General features: G+C 30.3%; 2 protein-coding genes across 2 annotated transcripts in view; both read right to left on the reverse strand.

The window, feature by feature from the left end:
• Positions 1-1,217, reverse strand: part of LOC111704089 (sushi, von Willebrand factor type A, EGF and pentraxin domain-containing protein 1) — a 35,450-nt gene extending 34,233 nt beyond the window's left edge. Inside the window, exon 1 of the mRNA XM_023476227.1 lies at positions 1,176-1,217. The gene's annotated coding sequence lies outside the window, so the exon portion shown is untranslated. The remainder of the gene's footprint in view (positions 1-1,175) is intronic.
• Positions 1,218-2,436: 1,219 nt separating this feature from the next.
• On the reverse strand, positions 2,437-21,827 carry LOC111704090 (protein lev-9). The gene is made up of 16 exons (XM_023476228.1): positions 21,731-21,827; positions 20,531-20,618; positions 18,183-18,280; positions 16,235-16,307; positions 15,152-15,217; positions 12,860-12,985; positions 12,187-12,242; positions 10,696-10,778; positions 9,184-9,244; positions 8,028-8,084; positions 7,028-7,059; positions 5,393-5,537; positions 4,716-4,764; positions 4,186-4,280; positions 2,655-2,738; positions 2,437-2,476 (listed from the first exon to the last, which is right to left on the reverse strand). The coding sequence occupies exons 1-16, from the start codon at positions 21,820-21,822 to the stop codon at positions 2,437-2,439; spliced, it is 1,245 nt and encodes a 414-aa protein (XP_023331996.1). The 5' UTR covers positions 21,823-21,827.
• Positions 21,828-21,849: the final 22 nt, after the last annotated feature.

The following is a 21,849-nucleotide window of genomic DNA, read 5'->3' on the forward strand; positions in this document are numbered from 1 at the left end:
TGATAAATTGTTTAAGTACAATACTGGTAAATTGTTTAAGTACAGTACTGATAAATTGTTTAAGTACAATACTGGTAAATTGTTTAAGTACAATACTGGTAAATTGTTTAAGTACAGTACTGATAAATTGTTTAAGTACAATACTGGTAAATTGTTTAAGTACAATACTGGTAAATTGTTTAAGTACAATACTTGTAAATTGTTTAAGTACAATGCTGGTAAATTGTTTAAGTACAATACTGATAAATTGTTTAAGTATAATACAAAAAATTGTTTAAGTACAATACTTGTAAATTGTTTAAGTACAATACTGGTAAATTTTTTAAGTACAATACTGGTAAATTGTTAATTATTGTTTAAGTACAATACTAATAATTTGTTTGAGTACAATCTATATATAAATTTGGCTTGTCTGTCTGTTTGTTTGTATCCAATAAACGTCAAAACGGCTGAACCGATCGGGCCCAAATTTTTTGTGGGACATCACGTGACCACAGGGAAGGTTACACAAAGAGAAAATGTTCACAATTAATTTAGAAGATGGGCGCGAAGCGCCTTCTAAGGCTAGTTCTAATAAATTTTTTAAGTACAATACTAATAAATTGTTCAAGTACAATACTAATAAATTGTTTAAGTACAATACTGATAAATTGTTAATTATTGTTTAAGTACAATACTAATAAATTGTTCAAATTCTACCTCATGATTTTCTGTGCAGTTCACTGTGATATTGTTTCCATGGCTCACCTAAATGAAAAAAAAACATTTTTTGGGATGACAATTTCTGAATTTAAATGAAAACATTTTGAGAGTTTTGAGAAATCAGTTTTATATGGATTTTTTAATAATATTTAACAAAAACACATGACAAAATTTGTATTTTGGAATGAATCTCCACAAACCTAAGTTTGAAATATCAAAGGTTTAAACCATCAGGAAGCAAAGATATAGGGATTAAGAAATTTAAGTTTGTGGCAAAGATTCAATTCCTTTATACTGTAATATACAATACTGAAAAATGTTTAAGTACAATACTAATAAATTGTTTAAGTACAATACTGATTAATTGTTTAAATACAATACTAATAAATTGTTCAAGTACAATACTGGAAATTGTTTAAATACAATACTGGAAATTGTTTAAATACAATACAGATAAATTGTTCAAATCCTACCTCATGATTTTCTGTGCAGTTCACTGTGATATTGTTTCCATGGCTCACCTAAATGAACAAAAAACATTTTTTGGGATGATAATTTCTCAAGTTAAATGAAAACATTTTGAAAGTTTTAAGAAATCAGTTTTATATGGATTTTTTAACAATATTTAACAAAAACACATGACAAAATTTGTATTTTGGAATGAATCTCCACTAATAGTTTTTTTAAAGAGGGAAAAAAATCAGCAGAAAAGATTCCTTTCTTTCTTTTTTTCTTTCTTTTTTTCTTTCTTTTTTTCTTTCTTTCTTTCTTTCTTTCTTTCTTTCTTTCTTTCTTTCTTTCTTTCTTTCTTTCTTTCTTTCTTTCTTTCTTTCTTTCTTTCTTTCTTTCTTTCTTTCTTTCTTTCTTTCTTTCTTTCTTTCTTTCTTTCTTTCTTTCTTTCTTTCTTTCTTTCTTTCTTTCTTTCTTTCTTTCTTTCTTTCTTTCTTTCTTTCTTTCTTTCTTTCTTTCTTTCTTTCTTTCTTTCTTTCTTTCTTTCTTTCTTTCTTTCTTTCTTTCTTTCTTTCTTTCTTTCTTTCTTTCTTTCTTTCTTTCTTTCTTTCTTTCTTTCTTTCTTTCTTTCTTTCTTTCTTTCTTTCTTTCTTTCTTTCTTTCTTTCTTTCTTTCTTTCTTTCTTTCTTTCTTTCTTTCTTTCTTTCTTTCTTTCTTTCTTTCTTTCTTTCTTTCTTTCTTTCTTTCTTTCTTTCTTTCTTTCTTTCTTTCTTTCTTTCTTTCTTTCTTTCTTTCTTTCTTTCTTTCTTTCTTTCTTTCTTTCTTTCTTTCTTTCTTTCTTTCTTTCTTTCTTTCTTTCTTTCTTTCTTTCTTTCTTTCTTTCTTTCTTTCTTTCTTTCTTTCTTTCTTTCTTTCTTTCTTTCTTTCTTTCTTTCTTTCTTTCTTTCTTTCTTTCTTTCTTTCTTTCTTTCTTTCTTTCTTTCTTTCTTTCTTTCTTTCTTTCTTTCTTTCTTTCNTTAATTAATAATACAGGGGGCCAAACATCTAGATAATTATATAATTAATAATACAGGGGGCCAAACATCTAGATAATTATATAATTAATAATACAGGGGGCAAAACATCTAGATAATTATATAATTAATAATACAGGGAGCCGAACATCTAGATAATTATACAATTAATAACACAGGGGGACAAACATCTAGATAATTATATAATTAATAATACAGGGGGCCAAACATCTAGATAATTAAATAATAAATAATACAGGGAGCCAAACATCTAGATAATTATATAATTAATAATACAAGGGGCCAAACATCTAGAACATTATATAAAATAAACTGAATGGTAAAGTTAGCGGAAATGTGTTATACCAGGCCATAACAACATTGTCATATGAATTAACTTGAAAATATGAAAAGTTTTACCAGGGAGAATTGCATGCATTCTTCATGGAGACAAATAAAAATTTACATTTTTGTCAGTGAACAACGTACCTAGGGAGAGAATGGCTCCATTTGCCGTCTGCACCACAGGATATAGACATAGATTCAGCTTCTATCACCATACCCTCCATGCATCTACATAGCATACAATTTTTACTTACATTTTGGTTCCCTGCAACTGCAAACTTAGTGTGCTTGTCAACCCAATTAGCATGTTGTATTGTCGTCTCAGAATTTTCCCCTACATTTTTACATGAAAAATAATTTAACGGTATAAAAAATTATAAAATGTCGTTTTATTAACCTGTTCCATCATATTTCATAGTTATTTATCTATTCTTAAATTATAGATTTACCTATAACTGTATAAAACCCATAAAAAAATTGTCAAGACGACATTTTCTTAATTCTTTCGATGACTCAATAATTGTGGGTTGAACTAATAATAATGTTAAATATTAATATTATTGATAAATTAAAGGGACTGCAAGCGTAATTTCATTTTTAATTTCCTTTTAAAAGTGGCATGTACGATTCACAATGGTAACCTTAATTAAGATTACTTGAGATGTCCATAATCTTCTCTTAAAAAATTGATATTTTTCAATTATGGTTAGGCTATAATTTTATAATTTTATGATTATAATATCTTTCATCATTTTGCGTCTGGCATAATGTAGAAAATTGTCAGAATTTAACACTTTCAAGCTAGAAAACGTCGATATCTTCCATTTTGTTAACCAGTCAATGGTTTAATGTGTACCCTTGTGAATCATGCTTGCCCTATTTAAATAGAAAGTCATTTAAAGGGAGTGGTCGCCAAAAATTAAAGTAGCGATTGGTAAATGTCGAATTGAATTAAATACAAACCCACAGAGTTGCAATATTCCACTCAGATCCTAAATTATTCAATTTCATTTAAAACTAATCATTTATATATTATAACCTACAATTGTAAAATTCACTTCGATGCATTCGTTTAAATCAAATAGATTATCAAGTACAATAGGTGGCAACAGAGAAATGGACCAATTATACACAACGTCACAAGTGTCAAATATAACAAAACGAAATTTTCTCACATTAGTTGACATGTTTTCCAAGATCAAATAAAAAAGTGTAAAACACATAAGATTGCACTTATTTTACTGTAAGATAAACACATTATTCTAAAATTATCACTATTATTAATAATTTTGTCGGACACAAAAACTCAATTGACAGTTGATATATCAGAATACAGCTGTACTCAGAGTGCCCACTGTACAAGTTTTACGTTGCCATCTGAGCCTGAAATTTAAAAGAGTATCGTTGAACGAAACTCCTGAGTTTCCTTTTTGGGGTCTTAACACTTGTGTAGATTTTGTTTTAAGAGATTCGAAAAAAATGGAAAATATAAACANGACACAAAAACTGAATTGACAGTTGATATATCAGAATACAGCTGTACTCAGAGTGCCCACTGTACAAGTTTTACGTTGCCATCTGCCATATTAGAATCTATTTGGTTTACACATATTTCATTTAATTTTTTGCGAGCAACCCCCCTTTAAAATACAGTAACTGTCCCTTTAGCTGTTACTTGAATGATATTTGAGCTCCTAAACTAGTTCCACGAACTCCTTCAAAGTATCCGTTAGGAAGCAATCCATTCCCAGGCAAACCACAGTTTATCTCCTGAAACATATATTTTATTTTTATCATAAATATTTTTATTTTATAGATAATATTATTATTCAAAATATCAAAATTTTTAAGATAATCCTAATTATATATTTATTCTATAATGGAAAATATTTTAACAGTTTAATTCATTTCATTACAGAGCCGCGAATATTATCATTAGTATAGTTTATTTTATTTTAATCATTTTGAAAGAAAAATCAAAAACAACTTCTTTAGTTAAGTAAAAAATTTAATTGCTCGAAAAAAAAGTTGTACACAATTTTATCGTCCATTGTGATGAAATGCGATTATATTTCATTAAAAACTTCGCAAAGCGAATAGTTATTTTACATAATAGTCATAGGGACGTTAAGTAACTTAACGTCCATCTGTTAAGAGAATAGTGGGTTGGTAATGTTTGGCGGTCTAATTATCAATAATACTTACAATACATTCGGGAATTTGTCCACTCCAGTTTTTGTCTGATTCACAAGTTCTAAACAAACAATAATTTTATCAAGTCACAACTTAATTTTTGATGCAACCCAAATTACACCATGGGAAGGTTTAAAAATGCTCAAAATTACAAATATTTATCTCTAAAATTTTGGGAATTTTGTAAAATTTTGAAAATCCATGAAAAATACTATTAAATCCACAAACTTTTTTTAAGAAAGGTACAAAAGAGAAGATTTTCACAGATAGAGCCACAGTAATAAGTTGAAATAGAAGATGGTCGCGATGCGTCCTGGAAATTATCATGGATTAAAAAATATTCTCTAATGAAATAATCTGCTCAGATAAAAAATAAATAATCCATTAATTATTCAAAATAAAGCTTTCAATAAAATAATCTGCCATTAAAAGAAAATTTAAAAAATTATTTTTCCTAATTAAATCAATGATTTAAAATATACTATAATTGAGAAACACATCAAATTTATTGTTTCACTTTTACTTCAGGAAATGATCTATTTAAAAGAGAAATTATGAAATTATTTATTAAAAAATTTGTATGAAGATAAAAAATACTAATGAAATGAATAATTAAGTCAAAGTTTGTGAAATATTTCTTACTTTAAAAATTACTACATAATTGAATGAAAAATATTCAAAATATTTACCTGGTCGAATTTCCACTGATCATAAATCCGTAATTGCATTCATACACAACCACGGACTTGTACGCTACAGCTGTAAATAGAGACTTCCCATTGGTTGGGTTTGGTGGAATACCGCACTGTACAGGCCGGCAGGCAGGTAGCTCTCCTAGTGTATAAACAGCCATGTGTACTGACATTACTAGGAGATTACCAATATTGCACGTAGTGAAGAAAACCGGTTTTNACATTGTGGGTCTCCAATAAAAATAGATCTCCGTTGTCACTTCAATTAGGATAATTTCTTCCAAAAAACAGCAAAAAATTATTGTTAGACAACTGTTAGCTCAGATCTTTGCTTATTTAAATTAAAATTAGAGAAAAATTTTAACTTTAACATTAAAATTGCTCTACTACAGTAACAACCAGAATACTCTGTTAAAGGAGACTACTCTTAGGCTTAAATTTGACTTTAATTAGTCCAATAAGAATGGGAAATAGCAATTGTGCAGTGCAAACAGACCCATTTCCCTTTATTAGTGATTTAATAAGTGTCCAGTAAAAGTATTTGTTTTGAAACAACATCAAATATGCTTCTAAAAAGTCGTTTTTATTTTTCAGAGTTTTCTGGTTATCACTGTAAGACACGATGTAAATAAATCAAGAATAGATATCTCCAGCAGATAAAGTATACAACTATACTTTGGTAATATTTCTCTCAGGTTAGGTTTTCAAAACTTTTATCAAAACTGCTCACTGCACACATAATATAAAGAAAATAAAACAAGAATTGGAACACATTTTATCTTAATATAACTTCATTCTGTACAGGACTTCAACAATGTTAGAGAATAAAAAGAGAATAATAATAATGAACACATATTGCACATATATTGTACAGATATTGCAAATTTTATGTGTATAATATCGTTTATAAAAATAAAGTTAAATGATCTAAGGAAAATTACTCTATGTTATATCCCTAAAATTATTAATATCATATATTTTCGAAATTTTTAAAATGCCATAAATTTTGAACTAGATACCGATAGTTCAACTAGTCTTCTTTTATAATATTTTCAATAGTGCACTAGAGTGGTAGTTAAACAACCCATACATAGTTCAACTACTTCTTACTATTAATTTATTCCGACCTCAGGACACATGATATCATTTCTTAAAAGGGGCGTAAATGTAATTTCAAATAATGCCCTTCCATACAATGAGAACAAAGCCTGATTTTGAAACCTTTATCAGATCAAAAGTGTGGAAGATAATGTCGTCTTCCTGACTCGAAAAGTGTTTATTTCTAATAATTTCTCCAGTCTTTCTTACAAGCAATAAATGCATGTCACTTTCTGAGTTTCGGAGAGAAAATACAAATGAAAATAAACATGGATATCTAAATCATACTTAATCAGATAAAGCTTTAAAGGGTACCGTTGTAAATCGGACATTATCTTCTGTACATGAAGGGTCACTTGAAATTACGACTATAGTTCATTTAAAACAGATAAAAATCCATTTATGAAATACTCAGTAATTGTGTTGCAAGAAAAAAGAAAATGCACAATGTATCAGGGGACCCAGGGGGGGGAAGGGTAATAATTTACAAAATATTTTAACTAAAGATGAATCAGTTCTAATTTAATAAAATACCTGGTGTCCAAGTTCCATCATTCTGACAAATTCTACAAAATGAAACCTCGACATCAAACAAAGGAAAAATTCAAGTTTTTGAAATCTCTCTTTATTAAAGCGACTGTGAACGTAATTTTCGAGTGACACATGTGTTCACAGCGGTACCCTAACCTAACCTAACCTAACCTAACCTAACCTAACCTAACCTAACCTAACCTAGCTTAAAAGCTTTGTCTGATCAAGTTTGAATAAGATATCAATGTTTATAGTTTTGAAAACTCATTATTCTAAATTGTGGTTTCTCTTAAAAAATTACTTGCGCATTTTTACTGTAGGAAAACATTTAGAAATTATCAGAATTGAGCACCTTTAAACCTAGAAAAACGACAATATTTTCAATATTATTGATCAGATAAAAGTTTCTAAGGTACTGTTTTGAATCGGAAATTTCCATCTTTTCATTGAAGGTTAGTTGAAATAGCGCTTACAGTCCCTTTAAGATTGGTGTAATTACTGAGATGATTTATATTAAGTTTCATTGTTTTTCATTTTGTCTTGTAAAAATAGAAATAACAAAAAACAGCAGAACGTGTGTTGTCTTCGATCATTCTTTTTATCTAGAATATGGCCCCAACATTTCTTTTATTTAGAATTAATTCAAAAATGAAGATGTTGCCAGAACATTGATTGAAGCTAGATATTTCAACCATTCATTTTTTGATTAAATTAAAGACGACAACAATTTTTTTTGGTTGTCACTGCTCACCAATTTATATTTACAGAATGTAACACGCATCATATTAGATCCTCGTGCCCGACTCTAGGACTTTTAGGACAAAACATAAAGGTTTAGAAGATTAAATCAATAAAAATTCTAAAAGGGATTCAGGGTTTGCAGAGTATTCTGTGAATATTTAGATGTTAAAGATTGAACAAAATCCAATATGGTACGCGTTAGATAACCCTGCTATGTAGGTGTTTAAGATGGGAAATATTAGTTTGTTTAAGAAGAGGTTTCCTTGTAGCCCGACCGTCCAGTACAAATCCCGCGTCACATTTATAATTTATCTGACATCTGATAGCAATTAATCAGTTAAAAAAGAAATTACAAATTTAAAAAAATAAATCCTAAATTAGAACGGATTTTTAATCGGACTGCATTACATCGCAAAAGCATTCAAATTTTAATATGTTAACATCTATAGATAATTATAGAACCTCTTAAAAGTATAATTACTGAGTTTGAGTGCAAATTGTCGACGTTTAAAATCATGAATTTGGATGGGTACGTTTTCATAATCAGGTTTTTTTAATTATTAAATAACGACGACGAAAAATAAAGTAAAAATTCTATATTGAATTTCTTTTTTACTGTGAATGTGTTCGCAGCTTCAAATTCTTCAAATGTCGTCTTTTTAATAAAAATTCCAGAAAATATAAAGAAAATCTTTGTGATTATTAAGATGGTATAGAAACTAATAATTGAATAAGATTATTTATTTTCGATGATAAGAGTTAATTTTTATTTTCTCAACCTGTTCCTAAACAACTAATTACTGTTGAATTTTGATTAATTTTTTTTGTCGTCGTTATTTAATAACTAAAAAAACAATTCTAAAAACGTATCCACACAAAAGTGCGATTTTGAACGTCGACTTTCCGCTCAAACCCAGGATTTACAGATTTTTAAAAAGTTTTATTTGTCTCAAATGAATCCTAAAGAATTTGTTCACAACACTGCATACTCAGTTTAACTATACCTAACATAGCCGGTCTGTCCCTTTAAAAAAGATCCAAAAACTATGATAAGAACAATAAAACTGTGGAGCAGGAAAACGACTTTACAACTTTTTGACTCGAATTATGATTTTAAATTTTCCAAAGGACTTATATAGCACAGCAATTGTGCTGTGTATATACAGAGTCCCATCTAATTTAATGAGCTGATGTTTAAGCTAAAAAAATTCATTATACAAGATCAAGAGAATTAAGGATTTCTTAAATGTCGACTACATATTCCAAAGTTTTATGGATCCTACTGTATGATCGCTTTTTTGGTATATCACGTTAAATCAACTATGCTTAAAATAAATTATCTTGAAATAAGCACCGTATTCCATTTATTCAGTTGACCACTGTAAGTAGTTTCTTATTATTTAATGCTAATCAGCTTCCTGAAAGATGTGCAGTCGCCTTGGGATTTTCCATGCATAATTAGGTCTGGGGGCCCGCACTCTAATTACAAAACATAATTAACCGATAATTACTAAAGAAATACATCTCAATTTCTGTCATATAGTTAGAAGATAATTAGTAGAAAACTTCTATTTATTTCTGTTCATTACATATTTTATTTTCTTAATGCAAAGGGGGGGGGGTCCAAATAAACATGAGAAATACATTTAATTGTTTTTTGATTCACAGAAACATGCTCTAATACTTAGAACTTACTTTTAATAAACTCGAGCAAGAAAATGGTAAAAAATGTTTTTCGATTTTAGCCTTAAAATGATGCCTTTTTTCTAAACTAAACCAAGTCCAAAATTAGGTTTTGTTTTACTTCAAGTTCTTGGATTTTGAGGTTTTTTTTGAGAAATCCCCTTTAAAAAAGTTTTGAAACGAAATTTGCAAAGCCTGTCAATTTGCACATTTTCAGAATTTTTCTAATTAAAAAAATATATATTTTTGCTGCAAACTTTTCAATCCCTTATTTTTTGCAATTTGATGGTGTAAACATTTTATTCTCTAAACTTAGATTTTTTCATACCGATTTCATAGTTTGAAATAGATATAGGTAATAGAAAATCAGAATTTGTGGCAAAAACTCAGTTCCTTTGCAATTTTTCAGTTTTGGCATTTCCTTTTTCAAATAATCAGGAATTTAAGTTAAAAAACAACATTTTAATTTAATTGAAACTATGTCCATCAATTTTAAGAGAGAGCACGGTATTTTCAGTTTTATATATTATATATTTTCAAAAAATAAAACAAAAATATCAAAATTCTCAATTCCGCCATGAAAATATTTTTTCCTATTTTTAAGAAGTAAAAACTTTTCCAGGAGATATTTCTTTTTATTTACAAATAGTTAGCACTATATCTACTATATCTACCCACCCTACCAAATCCAGGAAGTTGAAGAAAGTTAATATTGGGGAGATCCTTTGTTTCCTTGCTTTAGGCTTGTTACAGTTCTAACATCTATAACAATGTGAAAGTTATTCCAAGTTTTCCAATCTGTGCAGTATTATTTCGAAAAACTTTCTTTCGCAAAAAATATTTAGAAAATTTGAAAATTCTTTATTTTTCAATATTATTGATGATAGTTCCACCCTCCGTCACACGTATTGAGGATAGATAGGTTAAAAATGAATAAAAGATAGGAAAGGGAATGAACATTTGGCGCAAATTCTTATTTTCTAATCTATTTATCTAAAATTCTCATTTTCTAATATATAGATCGATTATTCTCAGGTGGAAACTTTTGATAATTCAAATTACACTTTTTGATCATAGGAGAATTTATAGTTTGAGATAATGGTCTACACCATCAGGTTGCAAAGATAAAGATTTTAAAAAACAAAAATAGAATATAGTAATATTATAAAACAAATATTTTTTATTTAAAATTCTATAAACTCCAGTCTCCTGCTAATAATGCACCGCATAAAGTTAAATTATGTTTCCTATAGGATTGCAGACAAGATCTGGTCCATACCAGGTTGCTGTTCCATTCATATAGAAGCATTTTGCATGGTCAAATCCTTCCCTGCAGTAATATTCATATATGGAAACATCTAGCTGTTCTTTTCTGTTCTGTTGTGTTGTGTTGTGTTCTGTTGTGTTGTGTTGTGTTGTGTTGTGTTGTGTTGTGCTGTATTGTGTTCTGTTCTGTTCTGTTTTTGTTCTGTTCTGTTCTGTTCTGCTTTGTTCTGTTCTGTTCTGTTCTGTTGTGTTGTGTTGTGTTGTGTTGTGCTGTGTTGTGTTCTGTTCTGTTCTGTTTTTGTTCTGTTCTGTTCTGTTCTGCTTTGTTCGGTTCTGTTCTTTTCTGTTCTGTTTTGCTCTGTTTTGCTCCGTTCTGTTCTGCTCTATTCTGTTCTGTTCTGCTCTGTTCTGTTCTTTTCTACTCTGTTCTGTTCTGTTTTGCTCTGTTTTGATCTGTTCTGTTCTGTTCAGTTCCGTTCTGTTCTGTTCTGTTCTGTTCTGTCATGTTCTATTCTGTTCTGTTCTGTTCTGTTCTGTTCTGTTCTGTTCTGTTCTGTTCTTTTATGATCTGTTCTGTTCTATTTTGTTCTGTTCTGCTCTTTTCTGTTCATTCCTGTTCTATTCTGTTCTGCTTTGTTCTGTTCTGTGCTTTTCTGTTCTGTTTTGCTCTGTTTTGCTCCGTTCTGTTCTGTTCTGTTTTGTTCTGCTCTGTTCTGTTCTGTTCTGTTCTGCTCTGTTCTGTTCTGTTCTGTTCTGCTCTGTTCTGTTCTGTTCTACTCTGTTCTGTTCTTTTCTGCTCAGTTTTGATCTGTTCTGTTCTGTTCTGTTCTGTTCTATTCTGTTCTATTCTGTTCCGTTCTGTTCTGTTCTGTCATGTTCTATTCTGTTCTGTTCTGTTCTGTTCTTTTCTGTTCTTTTATGTTCTGTTCTGTTCTGCTCTGTTCTGTTCTGTTTTGCTCTGTTTTGATCTGTTCTGTTCTGTTCTGTTCCGTTCTGTTCTGTTCTGTTCTGTCATGTTCTATTCTGTTCTGTTCTGTTCTGTTCTGTTCTGTTCTGTTCTGTTCTGTTCTTTTATGTTCTGTTCTGCTCTTTTCTGTTCATTCCTGTTCTATTCTGTTCTGCTTTGTTCTGTTCTGTTCTTTTCTGTTCTGTTTTGCTCTGTTTTGCTCCGTTCTGTTCTGTTCTGTTTTGTTCTGCTCTGTTCTGTTCTGTTCTGTTCTGCTCTGTTCTGTTCTGTTCTGCTCTGTTCTGTTCTGTTCTACTCTGTTCTGTTCTTTTCTGCTCAGTTTTGATCTGTTCTGTTCTGTTCTGTTCTGTTCTATTCTGTTCTATTCTGTTCCGTTCTGTTCTGTTCTGTCATGTTCTATTCTGTTCTGTTCTGTTCTGTTCTTTTCTGTTCTTTTATGTTCTGTTCTGTTCTGCTCTGTTCTGTTCATTCTGTTCTAGTCTACTCTGTTCTGTTCTGTTTTTACCTTTTGAATCCTGGGTGGCAATGATAAGAAAGTTCTGTATCGAGATCAAAGAACGTCTTTAAAAAAACATTTTTTACCTTGGGACAAGAAAGAAAAGGAAAACTTGCTAAATTTAACTGAAATAAAAAGACTAAATATCGCATGACATTTCTAAAAAGTACAGTGAGACTTATAAACTGGGGAATAGGAAGACGACTGTTGGACTCAAGTTAGGATTTTGAATAGTCCAATGAACGACGAATATGGAACACAACATTTCTGCGGTGTTATTCAATGAGACCAATATTTCACTGAAGAACTTGATTTGAAATATTTGCAGCAAATTTTCACGCAACATCAGACCCATTAGATTGTTGTCTTCCTATTCCACAGTTTTACGAGTCACCGAGTGGCGAACTGGAGGGGGGGGGGGCTGGAACCTTCTGGACCCCCATAGATTTGCCCCACCATGGAACCTAAAGGCCTAATATCGGAGAAAAGGTTAATGTATTAAATTTGTCAAATTTTTTTTTATTTAGACCTGAATCTTAATTTTAGAGGGTGAACCAAAAAAAGTTTTGATGCGCGCCCTTAAGTTCACCGCCTTTGGTTAAACCTTGAGTACATCCCTCGAGTCACCCTGTATTTTTAGCAAGTGAGAGAATAAAAAAGCGGGATAAAACTTGTTAATTTCCTGTTCTTGTGAACCATTGTGGCTAGCATGCTTAATGATTGGAGGTTGGCTGCAGTAGTAAGGACTATGTGCTCCACCATTAGAATGTTTACAAGTCGGCTGCTCACCGGACCATTGACCAGAGGCCTTTAAATAGATATTATTCAAATATATTATTCATAAAATTATTTTGTAAATAATAACCTTGAACCGTACAATTTTTGCATTTGTGTTTAAATTTGAACAATTGAACATTTGCTCTGAAAGACTGCAAGTAGAAATTTGTAATGAACAATTAGCTGAACACAGTAACTACTCAAGGGCGTGCAAATTACTTTTGTATGTATTTTTGGCAAATTAGATATTCTAAAAAATGTTATTTGATCAGTGCATCGTAAAAAAGATGCAATTAAAAATTTATAACTGCGTTCCAATCATTTGATGAATTGTGGAAAATATAGTTTTCATCTCTATATACATATATTTTTATAATGAATGATAAATTATACAGAGATCGTCGTTTATATCAATACAATAAAGACAACTTTTTACTAGAAATGCTTTGACCTTAAATAAAAATTCAAATTACAAGTTTAGAAGTAAACAAAGAAATTTGCTTTTCATTGACAACTTCTCTTAGCATAAATGTTTAAACATTTCTGCTGTAGAAATTTAAGTTGAAAGATGAATTCGTCGTCATGTGTTGATATATACGAGGACAACTGTACCGAATAGTGTTGATATATACGAGGACAACTGTACCGTCGTCATTGTGTTGATATATACGAGGACAACTGTACCGTATTGTGTTGATATATACGAGGACAACTGTACCGCATTGTGTTGATATATACGAGGACAACTGCACCGCATTTTCTTGATATATACGAGGACAACTGTACCGCATTGTGTTGATATATACGAGGACAGCTGCACCGCATTTTCTTGATATATACGAGGACAACTGTACAGTATTGTGTTGATATATACGAGGACAACTGTACCGCATTGTGTTGATATATACGAGGACAACTGTACAGTATTGTGTTGATATATACGAGGACAACTGTACCGCATTGTGTTGATACATACGAGTACAACTTTACTGCATTGTGTTGATATATACGAGTACAACTTTACTGCATTGTGTTGATATATACGAGGACAACTGCACCGCATTGTGTTGATATATACAAGTACAACTTTACTGCATTGTGTTGATATATACGAGGACAACTGTACCGCATTGTGTTGATATATAAGAGGACAACTGCACCGCATTGTGTTGATATATACGAGGACAACTGCACCGCATTGTGTTGATATATACGAGTACAACTTTACTGCATTGTGTTGATATATACAAGGACAACTGTACCGCATTGTGTTGATATATACGAGGACAACTGTACCGCATTGTGTTGATATATACGAGTACAACTGTATCGCATTGTGTTGATATATACGAGTACAACTGTACCGCAAATTGTGTTGATATATACAAGGACAATTGTCAGCATGTCATCAGCGGTGCTTTTTTAAGCAAGAGAATAAAATAATACATTTTTTGAAAACGTAGTAAATGTGTTTTTTTAACTTTAATTCAATATTGGATCTTTCAATCTAAAACCTTTTTATATTTAAAAGGATTAAAATGTTTTTTTTTCAAAAACTATTTTATTTTCATAAATTTTTTAACATTATACATTATCCTGCACATTGTTTATCTCAATAATATTAGGTATTATGGTGCACCTTAGAATTTTATTAAAACAGGGTTTCTTCCATTTTTTGTCTTTTACTTAATTTTGAGAGGATTTATCACACTTAATATTTCACGTTGGAGGGTGATTAAGTGACTTTATTGCCCTACAACAAGGGCAAAATAGTTTCAGCAGAAGTAAATATTTACATTTAGTGATAGCGCCGATTGAAGGATTCATATCTCTTATTGGATGATGAGATAGATAGAAAGATAGATGTTTCTGCCATGCTATTCCTATTGGTTCAGAATAGGCAACAAACACATGACTGAACCTTGATTAAATTTGGCGCTAATGGACTCGGCATACAAGTATACAGGGCAAAATATTGCTTTATCAACCTGCTATTAGCATTTCAAATTGCAAACCTAATTTTAACGGTTGTACGGTGATAAAGTAACTTTATCTCCCTGCAACGGGATAAAGTAAAGGGTAATAAAGTTAATTCATCTCCCTACAACGGGATAAAGTACAGGGTGATAAAATTACTTTATCTCCCTACAACGCGATAAATTACAGGGCGATTTTGGTGAAATTTTTCATTTCATACCTGACAAACTACTTTCTCTATTCCAATTATTTGATGGCCCTCATCACAAGTGTACACGGCTCTGTCCTAAGATTATTATTGTTTTTAGCAAATATATTCTTTGAAGAAACAACCCCACGCTATAGATATTAAACAAGCGGTTGAGACATATCACATAGGCTCTTGTAGCATAAGAAATAAAAATAAATAATTTATAATTTTTCTGTCTTTCGCCAAGTAGTTCATAAAACTTTATATGCTTAACAGCTGCAGAACTTAAATTTTCAATAAAAATATTTGCCTTCAGCCGCTTATAAAACAAGTTTTATTAGTAATTTTTTACTTTCAATAGTAAAAATTAAACATTTTTTGTAAAAATTTTGTGTCTGTAACATTATATCAGAGGTTTTAATAATTTTTAATTAGAAAAAGAAAAAGGTCACATTTCTTATTTTGAACTACGTCGTAGAGAACCGCTTCAGAATCATACTTTAAAAGCTCCTGACACTATTTTCATCACTTAAAGGGACGATTAACGTTATAAATCTGACATGCCCATCTTTTAAAGAGGTTACTTTAATATTTGCACTATGTTTAAAAATTATTCGATTAATGCTAAAATGAAACCAAAAGCCTATTCGCATTAAAACCTTGTGTAATAAAATTTGAACTTTGATACTTTTCCATTTAAATCTAATGTCAGAATATAAATTCAATTTTTCAAGTTTGTGCTACAAATTGTAAAAGTTAAAAGGTTAAATAAAGTTTCTATGATAAAATTACCATAATTCAGAATTCTCTCTGATGGAACAGATACACCAGAAGCATTTTAGTTCTTGTTTCAATATATGCATTTTAGTTCTTGTTTCAATATATGCATTTTCACCTTTCTCATCAGAAGGAGAAGGAAAGTAAATGGAAGGAAGTGGACCAGGGAGAAAGATGAATTGCATAAAGGGAAAATAAGGAAAAGTTTTAATTTAAAGTTTATATCAAACTTTGAGTAAAAAAAGAGAATATCATGTTTAATCATACCATAGAAGTTCTAGAGTCAATGATTTTTTATTGAAAATGCGAGCAAAAAAAAAATAAATAACAAATTACCTGGAACGCTCTGCCGGTCAAATGCACCTGCCCATTCGGAGGGTCAGGTAGTTCAGGACATTCTTTAGCAGGTCTAAATATAACAATAATATATTTTGTTCAGTGCAAAATGATAATATATTTTTGTACTCTTAAACAATGTTTTTTTTATATATTTTCACTTTATCATTTCTGGGACCAGATTTAATTAAAAATTTAGAAGTAGTTAGATTCTGCAGACGTAGTTTAACCACTTCTTTTGTGCCCCGGATCAAGTTGATGAAGATAAGTGGTTGAACTAGGTTTAGGAGGTTAAACCATGTATAACTATTCATTAAAATAAATTTATAAAAATGATATGAAGTAGCATCATGTTGTGCCAGATAGTTGATAGTGTAGCATTGTTGGCTAGCTAGTTGATATTGTAGCATCATGGTGTGCTAGAAAGTTGATATTGTAGCATCATGTTGTGCCAGATAGTTGGTATTGTAGCATCATGTTGTGCTAGATAGTTGATATTGTAGCATCATGTTGTGCTAGATAGTTGGTATTGTAGCATCATGTTGTGCTAGATAGTTGTGTGGCAGATAGTTGGTATTGAAGCATCATGTTGTGCTAGATAGTTGGTATTGTATAATGTTGTGCCAGATAGTTGGTATTGTAGCATCATGTTGTGCTAGATAGTTGATATTGTATCATGTTGTGCTAGAAAGTTGATATTGAAGCATCATGTTGTGCCAGATAGTTGATATTGTAGCATCATGTTGTGCTAGATAGTTGATATTGTGTAAAAGATTCTGAGATAAGATTTGATTTATGATGTGTGTTTGATGGAACTGGAAACTTAGAAGAGGAATTTTTGTTGAAAATTTCACTTTTACTTTTACACTTTATCTTCTTCACTCTATTATGATCTTAAAAAGTGCATTATTTAAATATATATTTTGACAAAGATTTATCAAGATTTGGCATAAATATATTTTCATATTTCTAACAAAATTTCAACTTCAAAAAAAAATTAGTATTTGATCAATTTTCTTTAAGTCCAAGGACGGATTTTAAAAATAAATTGGTTTAAGAAAAGTCGTGTATTTTGTTAAATGCAATCTGTAGTATGTGTGATATATTTGATGATAATGTTTTTTAAAATTTTTTCATATATGCATATTGTTTAAATATACAGTGTTGTATAAAACACGCTCTATTAGAAATTGCAGCACTCACGATATAGTTTTATTTTCAAAACTTTGGACATTTTTTATATCTATGAAACATTTCCGATATCAATTAGAAGTACCAATAAAATTGAAGAAGTGGGAATAGTTCAAGTTTGACATTTTGGCTTAAGAAAAAAAGAAATTGTTTTAACATTTTATTTCAATTGTTTACAATAAGGGTTTACAATTAAAAAAAATTTTTTGTACGGTGAAATTTTCCCCCAAATTCCATTGATAGACCATGCGTAAAGTTCGTTTCGCCTTTTTTATCGTACTCAACAGCAAGGAAATCTCTTTCCTGCATTGTAAACTAAGGTCTTGCCATTCTTCAAGAATAACAGCGCAATTTTTAAATTTATTTAGAAGATGTGTACAGTGTACTTTATCAGCCCGAATGAAATTCCAAAATACGGTCAAATTCAAATTCTCAATCTCAACGTTGAACCAAAATGTAAAATTTCAAACTGTTCTTGTATCTTCAATTTGTGTGCTACATACCTTTAATTGATATCGATCGATCGGGAATAAAAATTGAAACATGAGTTAGTGCTACTATGTTTAAAAGACCGTTTTTAAGGCATACTGTATATATTGGTAGATATGTATTTTTAAGATATATTCATGAGATGTTATATATATAGATAAGACCATGGATTTGAATGTTAAAAAATTAACATGAAAACGACATTAACTTTTTATATTTACATTTATAATCCTATGCAAAAAACCACGCCTGCTCTCTTCATACTAACCTTATACAAGACATTCCACACACGCTGTCACACAGACAAACCTTCCGGTCATTCTGACAATCTGCATTACTGGTGCACTTCTTCATACAGTTCATACCCTTAAACATAGATCAGTTACTGGTGCACTTCTTCATACAGTTCATACCCTTAAAACCCTTAAACATAGTTCAGTTACTGGTGCACTTCTTCATACAGTTCATACCCTTAAAAATAGTTCAGTTACTGGTGCACTTCTTCATACAGTTTATACCCTTAAAAATAGTTCAGTTACTGGTGCACTTCTTAATACAGTTCATACCCTTAAACATAGATCAGTTACTGGTGCACTTCGTCATACAGATCATTCCCTTAAACATAGTTCAGTTACTGGTGCACTTCTTCATACAATTCATACCCTTAAACAAAGATCAGTTACTGGTGCACTTCTTCATACAGTTCATACCCTTAAACAAAGATCAGTTACTTGTGAACTTCGTCATACAGTGAATGCCCTTAAAAATAGAACGGTCACTGGTGCCATTTTTATACAGTGTAACAGTTTATATCCAATTAGACATAGATCAGTTACTGATGCACTTATTCATACAGTTCATACCCTTAAACATAGATCAGTTGCTGGTGCACTTCTTCATACAGTTCATACCCTTAAACATAGATCAGTTACTGGTGCACTTCTTCATACAGTTCATACCCTTAAACATAGTTCAGTTACTGGTGCACTTCTTCATACAGTTCATGCCCTTAAACATAGATCAGTTGCTGGTCTACTTCTTTATACAGTTTATGCTCGTTAAACATAGATTATTTGCTGGTGTACTTCTTCATATACTCTTAAGCATAGATAAGTTACTATACAGAATGTATACCCTTAATAAAGCAGAGTGTGGTCTTTAGATTATGGTTTCTACAGATTAGAGGTGCGCTCTTTAACTTTTGAAAAGCCGGGTTTTAATTTTCCCACATTTGTGGTGTCAAATCAATTTAAATAATAATCGATTGAACGATATTAAGTTTTTGAATTAATGTTTACAAAGACTAATTATCAAGAAAACTTCGTCCTTAAATGTGATAGAATATGTTTTTTAATAAGTTAATATTAACAGGATTAAATTATATTCGTTTAAATGCTCTAAAAGCGGCTTGTTAACAGCTGACTTAAGTTCTATCGGATATTAGTCCGATCGATATAGCATTGTACCTGTATTTGTAATCAAACGAATCTTTTTTAACATGTAGTAGGAAATATGATATCCAACAAGCGCGGATAAAAAAAATTAAAAGTGTCCATATTGGATATTCAGATTAAGCGATCAGGATTAAGGGTTTCCAATTCTAAAGTTGTAGCTCAGTATATAAACCAATCATCCTGTAAATAGATTATTTGCCTCAGGAGCAGATTTACAAAAATAAAATTAATTAGTCAATTAATTGGTTAATTAGTACAAGAAGACAATTAACCATTATAATTAAATGTAATTTCTTTTGAAGGTTTTTATTTATACAATCTTTTACTTTTTTTATTGGATGGAAGAAATTACTTTGTGTGTTGTTTTTCTTCCTTATTTTCTCAATTTAATGAGATTTTATGAGATCTTTTAAACGGTTAAGTAGCAAAAATGTTTTAAAACTGTATATTCTAACAACTAACACACTGTCCGTTAACATTCAGGCATATATCTTTGTATGAATAACATTTTCAAACAAAAAATATTAAAAAGTAAAAATTTAGGTAACGCCGTAAGAAAAACAAATTTGCACAGAATAAAATTGTCATAGATTTTGAAATTTTAAATGTGTTTTAAAGGTTTTTAATTTTATAAAAAAAAATTGAATTCTTGAAAATCCGCGAATTTTTTTTAAAAATCCGCAAATGTAAGCAAAAAGAACATGTTCATAATTTAAATCGAAGCGCCCTAAAAGCCTAGTGTTTTAAAAACGAATAGTTAGCTTTTTACTGCACAAAAAACAACCTTGTTAAACTATAAACAATTTTTCCAAAAACATATATATTTTTTGTATTTAAACTAGGTTTTTAGGGCGTCTTCTATTTCAATTTTGAACCTGTTTTCTTTGTGTACATTGTAAAACAAAAACAAAAAATTTCGCAGATTTATAAAAAATGTTGTGGATTATCCAAATTTAAAAAATCGAATTTTGTTAGAGGCAAATTTTTGAAAATTCGATCATCGATTAGCCTTTCTTGGGGTCACGCGAGGTCCCACACAAAATCAGGGACCGATCGGTTTAGCCGTTTTGATGTTTTTTAGACAAAAACAGATAGACAACCAAAGTATATATATCATATTATTATATATAGATAACCCCAGTCTCGGAAAACATATTTTTACCTTATTTCTAGCCTGGAGTTCATCCCTTGGAGCACAATATGTTTTGTATGGACTATCATCTCTGAACTGGGCCACAAACTTATCATGTCTAGAATATCATTTCTGGGTTTTATTAAAATTTCGAGGATTTTGACCATTGCTAAAAATCAAATATTTGAGATATTTCAATGTTCAACCGGTTCAATTATTGGAGATTCGTTTCTTTTAAACTTTGTACAACTAATAAAAGAGAAAGTTTATGATATTATTCCAGCTGATACGGCAACATTAATCATAGTTAGATTGTTACTAAAATTACTAACATAAATCTTTTAGAAAATCACTTTAATGTTCTAGCAAAAATAGTGAGAGGAAATTGTTATCTATATAATAAAGCTCTTTTTGCTCATATATAATAATAATTTGTTAGCTATAGTTAATAAACCGGATGGACCGATTTGGCTCAGATTTTTAAAGATACCCATTACAACTCTGAGCTGAGATTTTAAAAGCTTAAACCCAAGTATAAACCCGGTCTATTGAAGGGCTTGAGCTCAGCTAAACCCCAAGTCAAGTTTGGTTCTGATTCGACCAATGAAAGACTGCACTTTATCAAAAATCATGATTCAATACCCCAAGATTTACAACTTTTCTGACTTGTGTGTGTGTTCTATAGCTTTTACCCAATAAAAAAGATAATTTATCAAAATTATAGATTGTGTATGAACCATATGCTATTATAACCATTTGTTTGCATTCACAAACGATTTCGATACTACCCCAATAAATTATATTTCTAGGGGAAATCTATAGAAAAGCTTAATCGTAAATAAAATCATAATTAAGATAAAAGAATTTAGAAATTATAATAGCAAAAAAATGCCATTGAAATCTGGACTGAATGCTGTCAGCCAATTTTCAATAGATTAAAAATAATAAAGATTAAAAATTATTAATGTGTTAAAAAGTGAGAAATATTCAGTGAAAACAAGTCATGTACAATTAATTATTTGAGACAGTTTCCTGAGACGTTCATGATTAAAAAACGTTGTGACAAAGAATGGAAATTTTATAAATATCATGATTAGGTTTCCTTCAAATCCTACTAAGGAAAAATTGAAAATAATGGAAATTTAATACCCTAAGGGAGTCAATGATGACATCAAGGGGTTTAATGATAACCCCAAGGGCTAAAAGAATATCTGAGAATAAAATATTCACCTGAACTCTGCACTGTAATCATTAAACCGGTTTTTGTGGTGTCTACAGTACACATTGTACACAATGGAAAGAATTATCAGCTGTCGCAACATTGGTAATCTCTGGAAATTTTTTGATTT

This window comes from Eurytemora carolleeae, unplaced genomic scaffold (assembly GCF_000591075.1).
Source record: "Eurytemora carolleeae unplaced genomic scaffold, Eaff_2.0 scaffold497, whole genome shotgun sequence".
NCBI lineage: Eukaryota > Metazoa > Arthropoda > Copepoda > Calanoida > Temoridae > Eurytemora > Eurytemora carolleeae.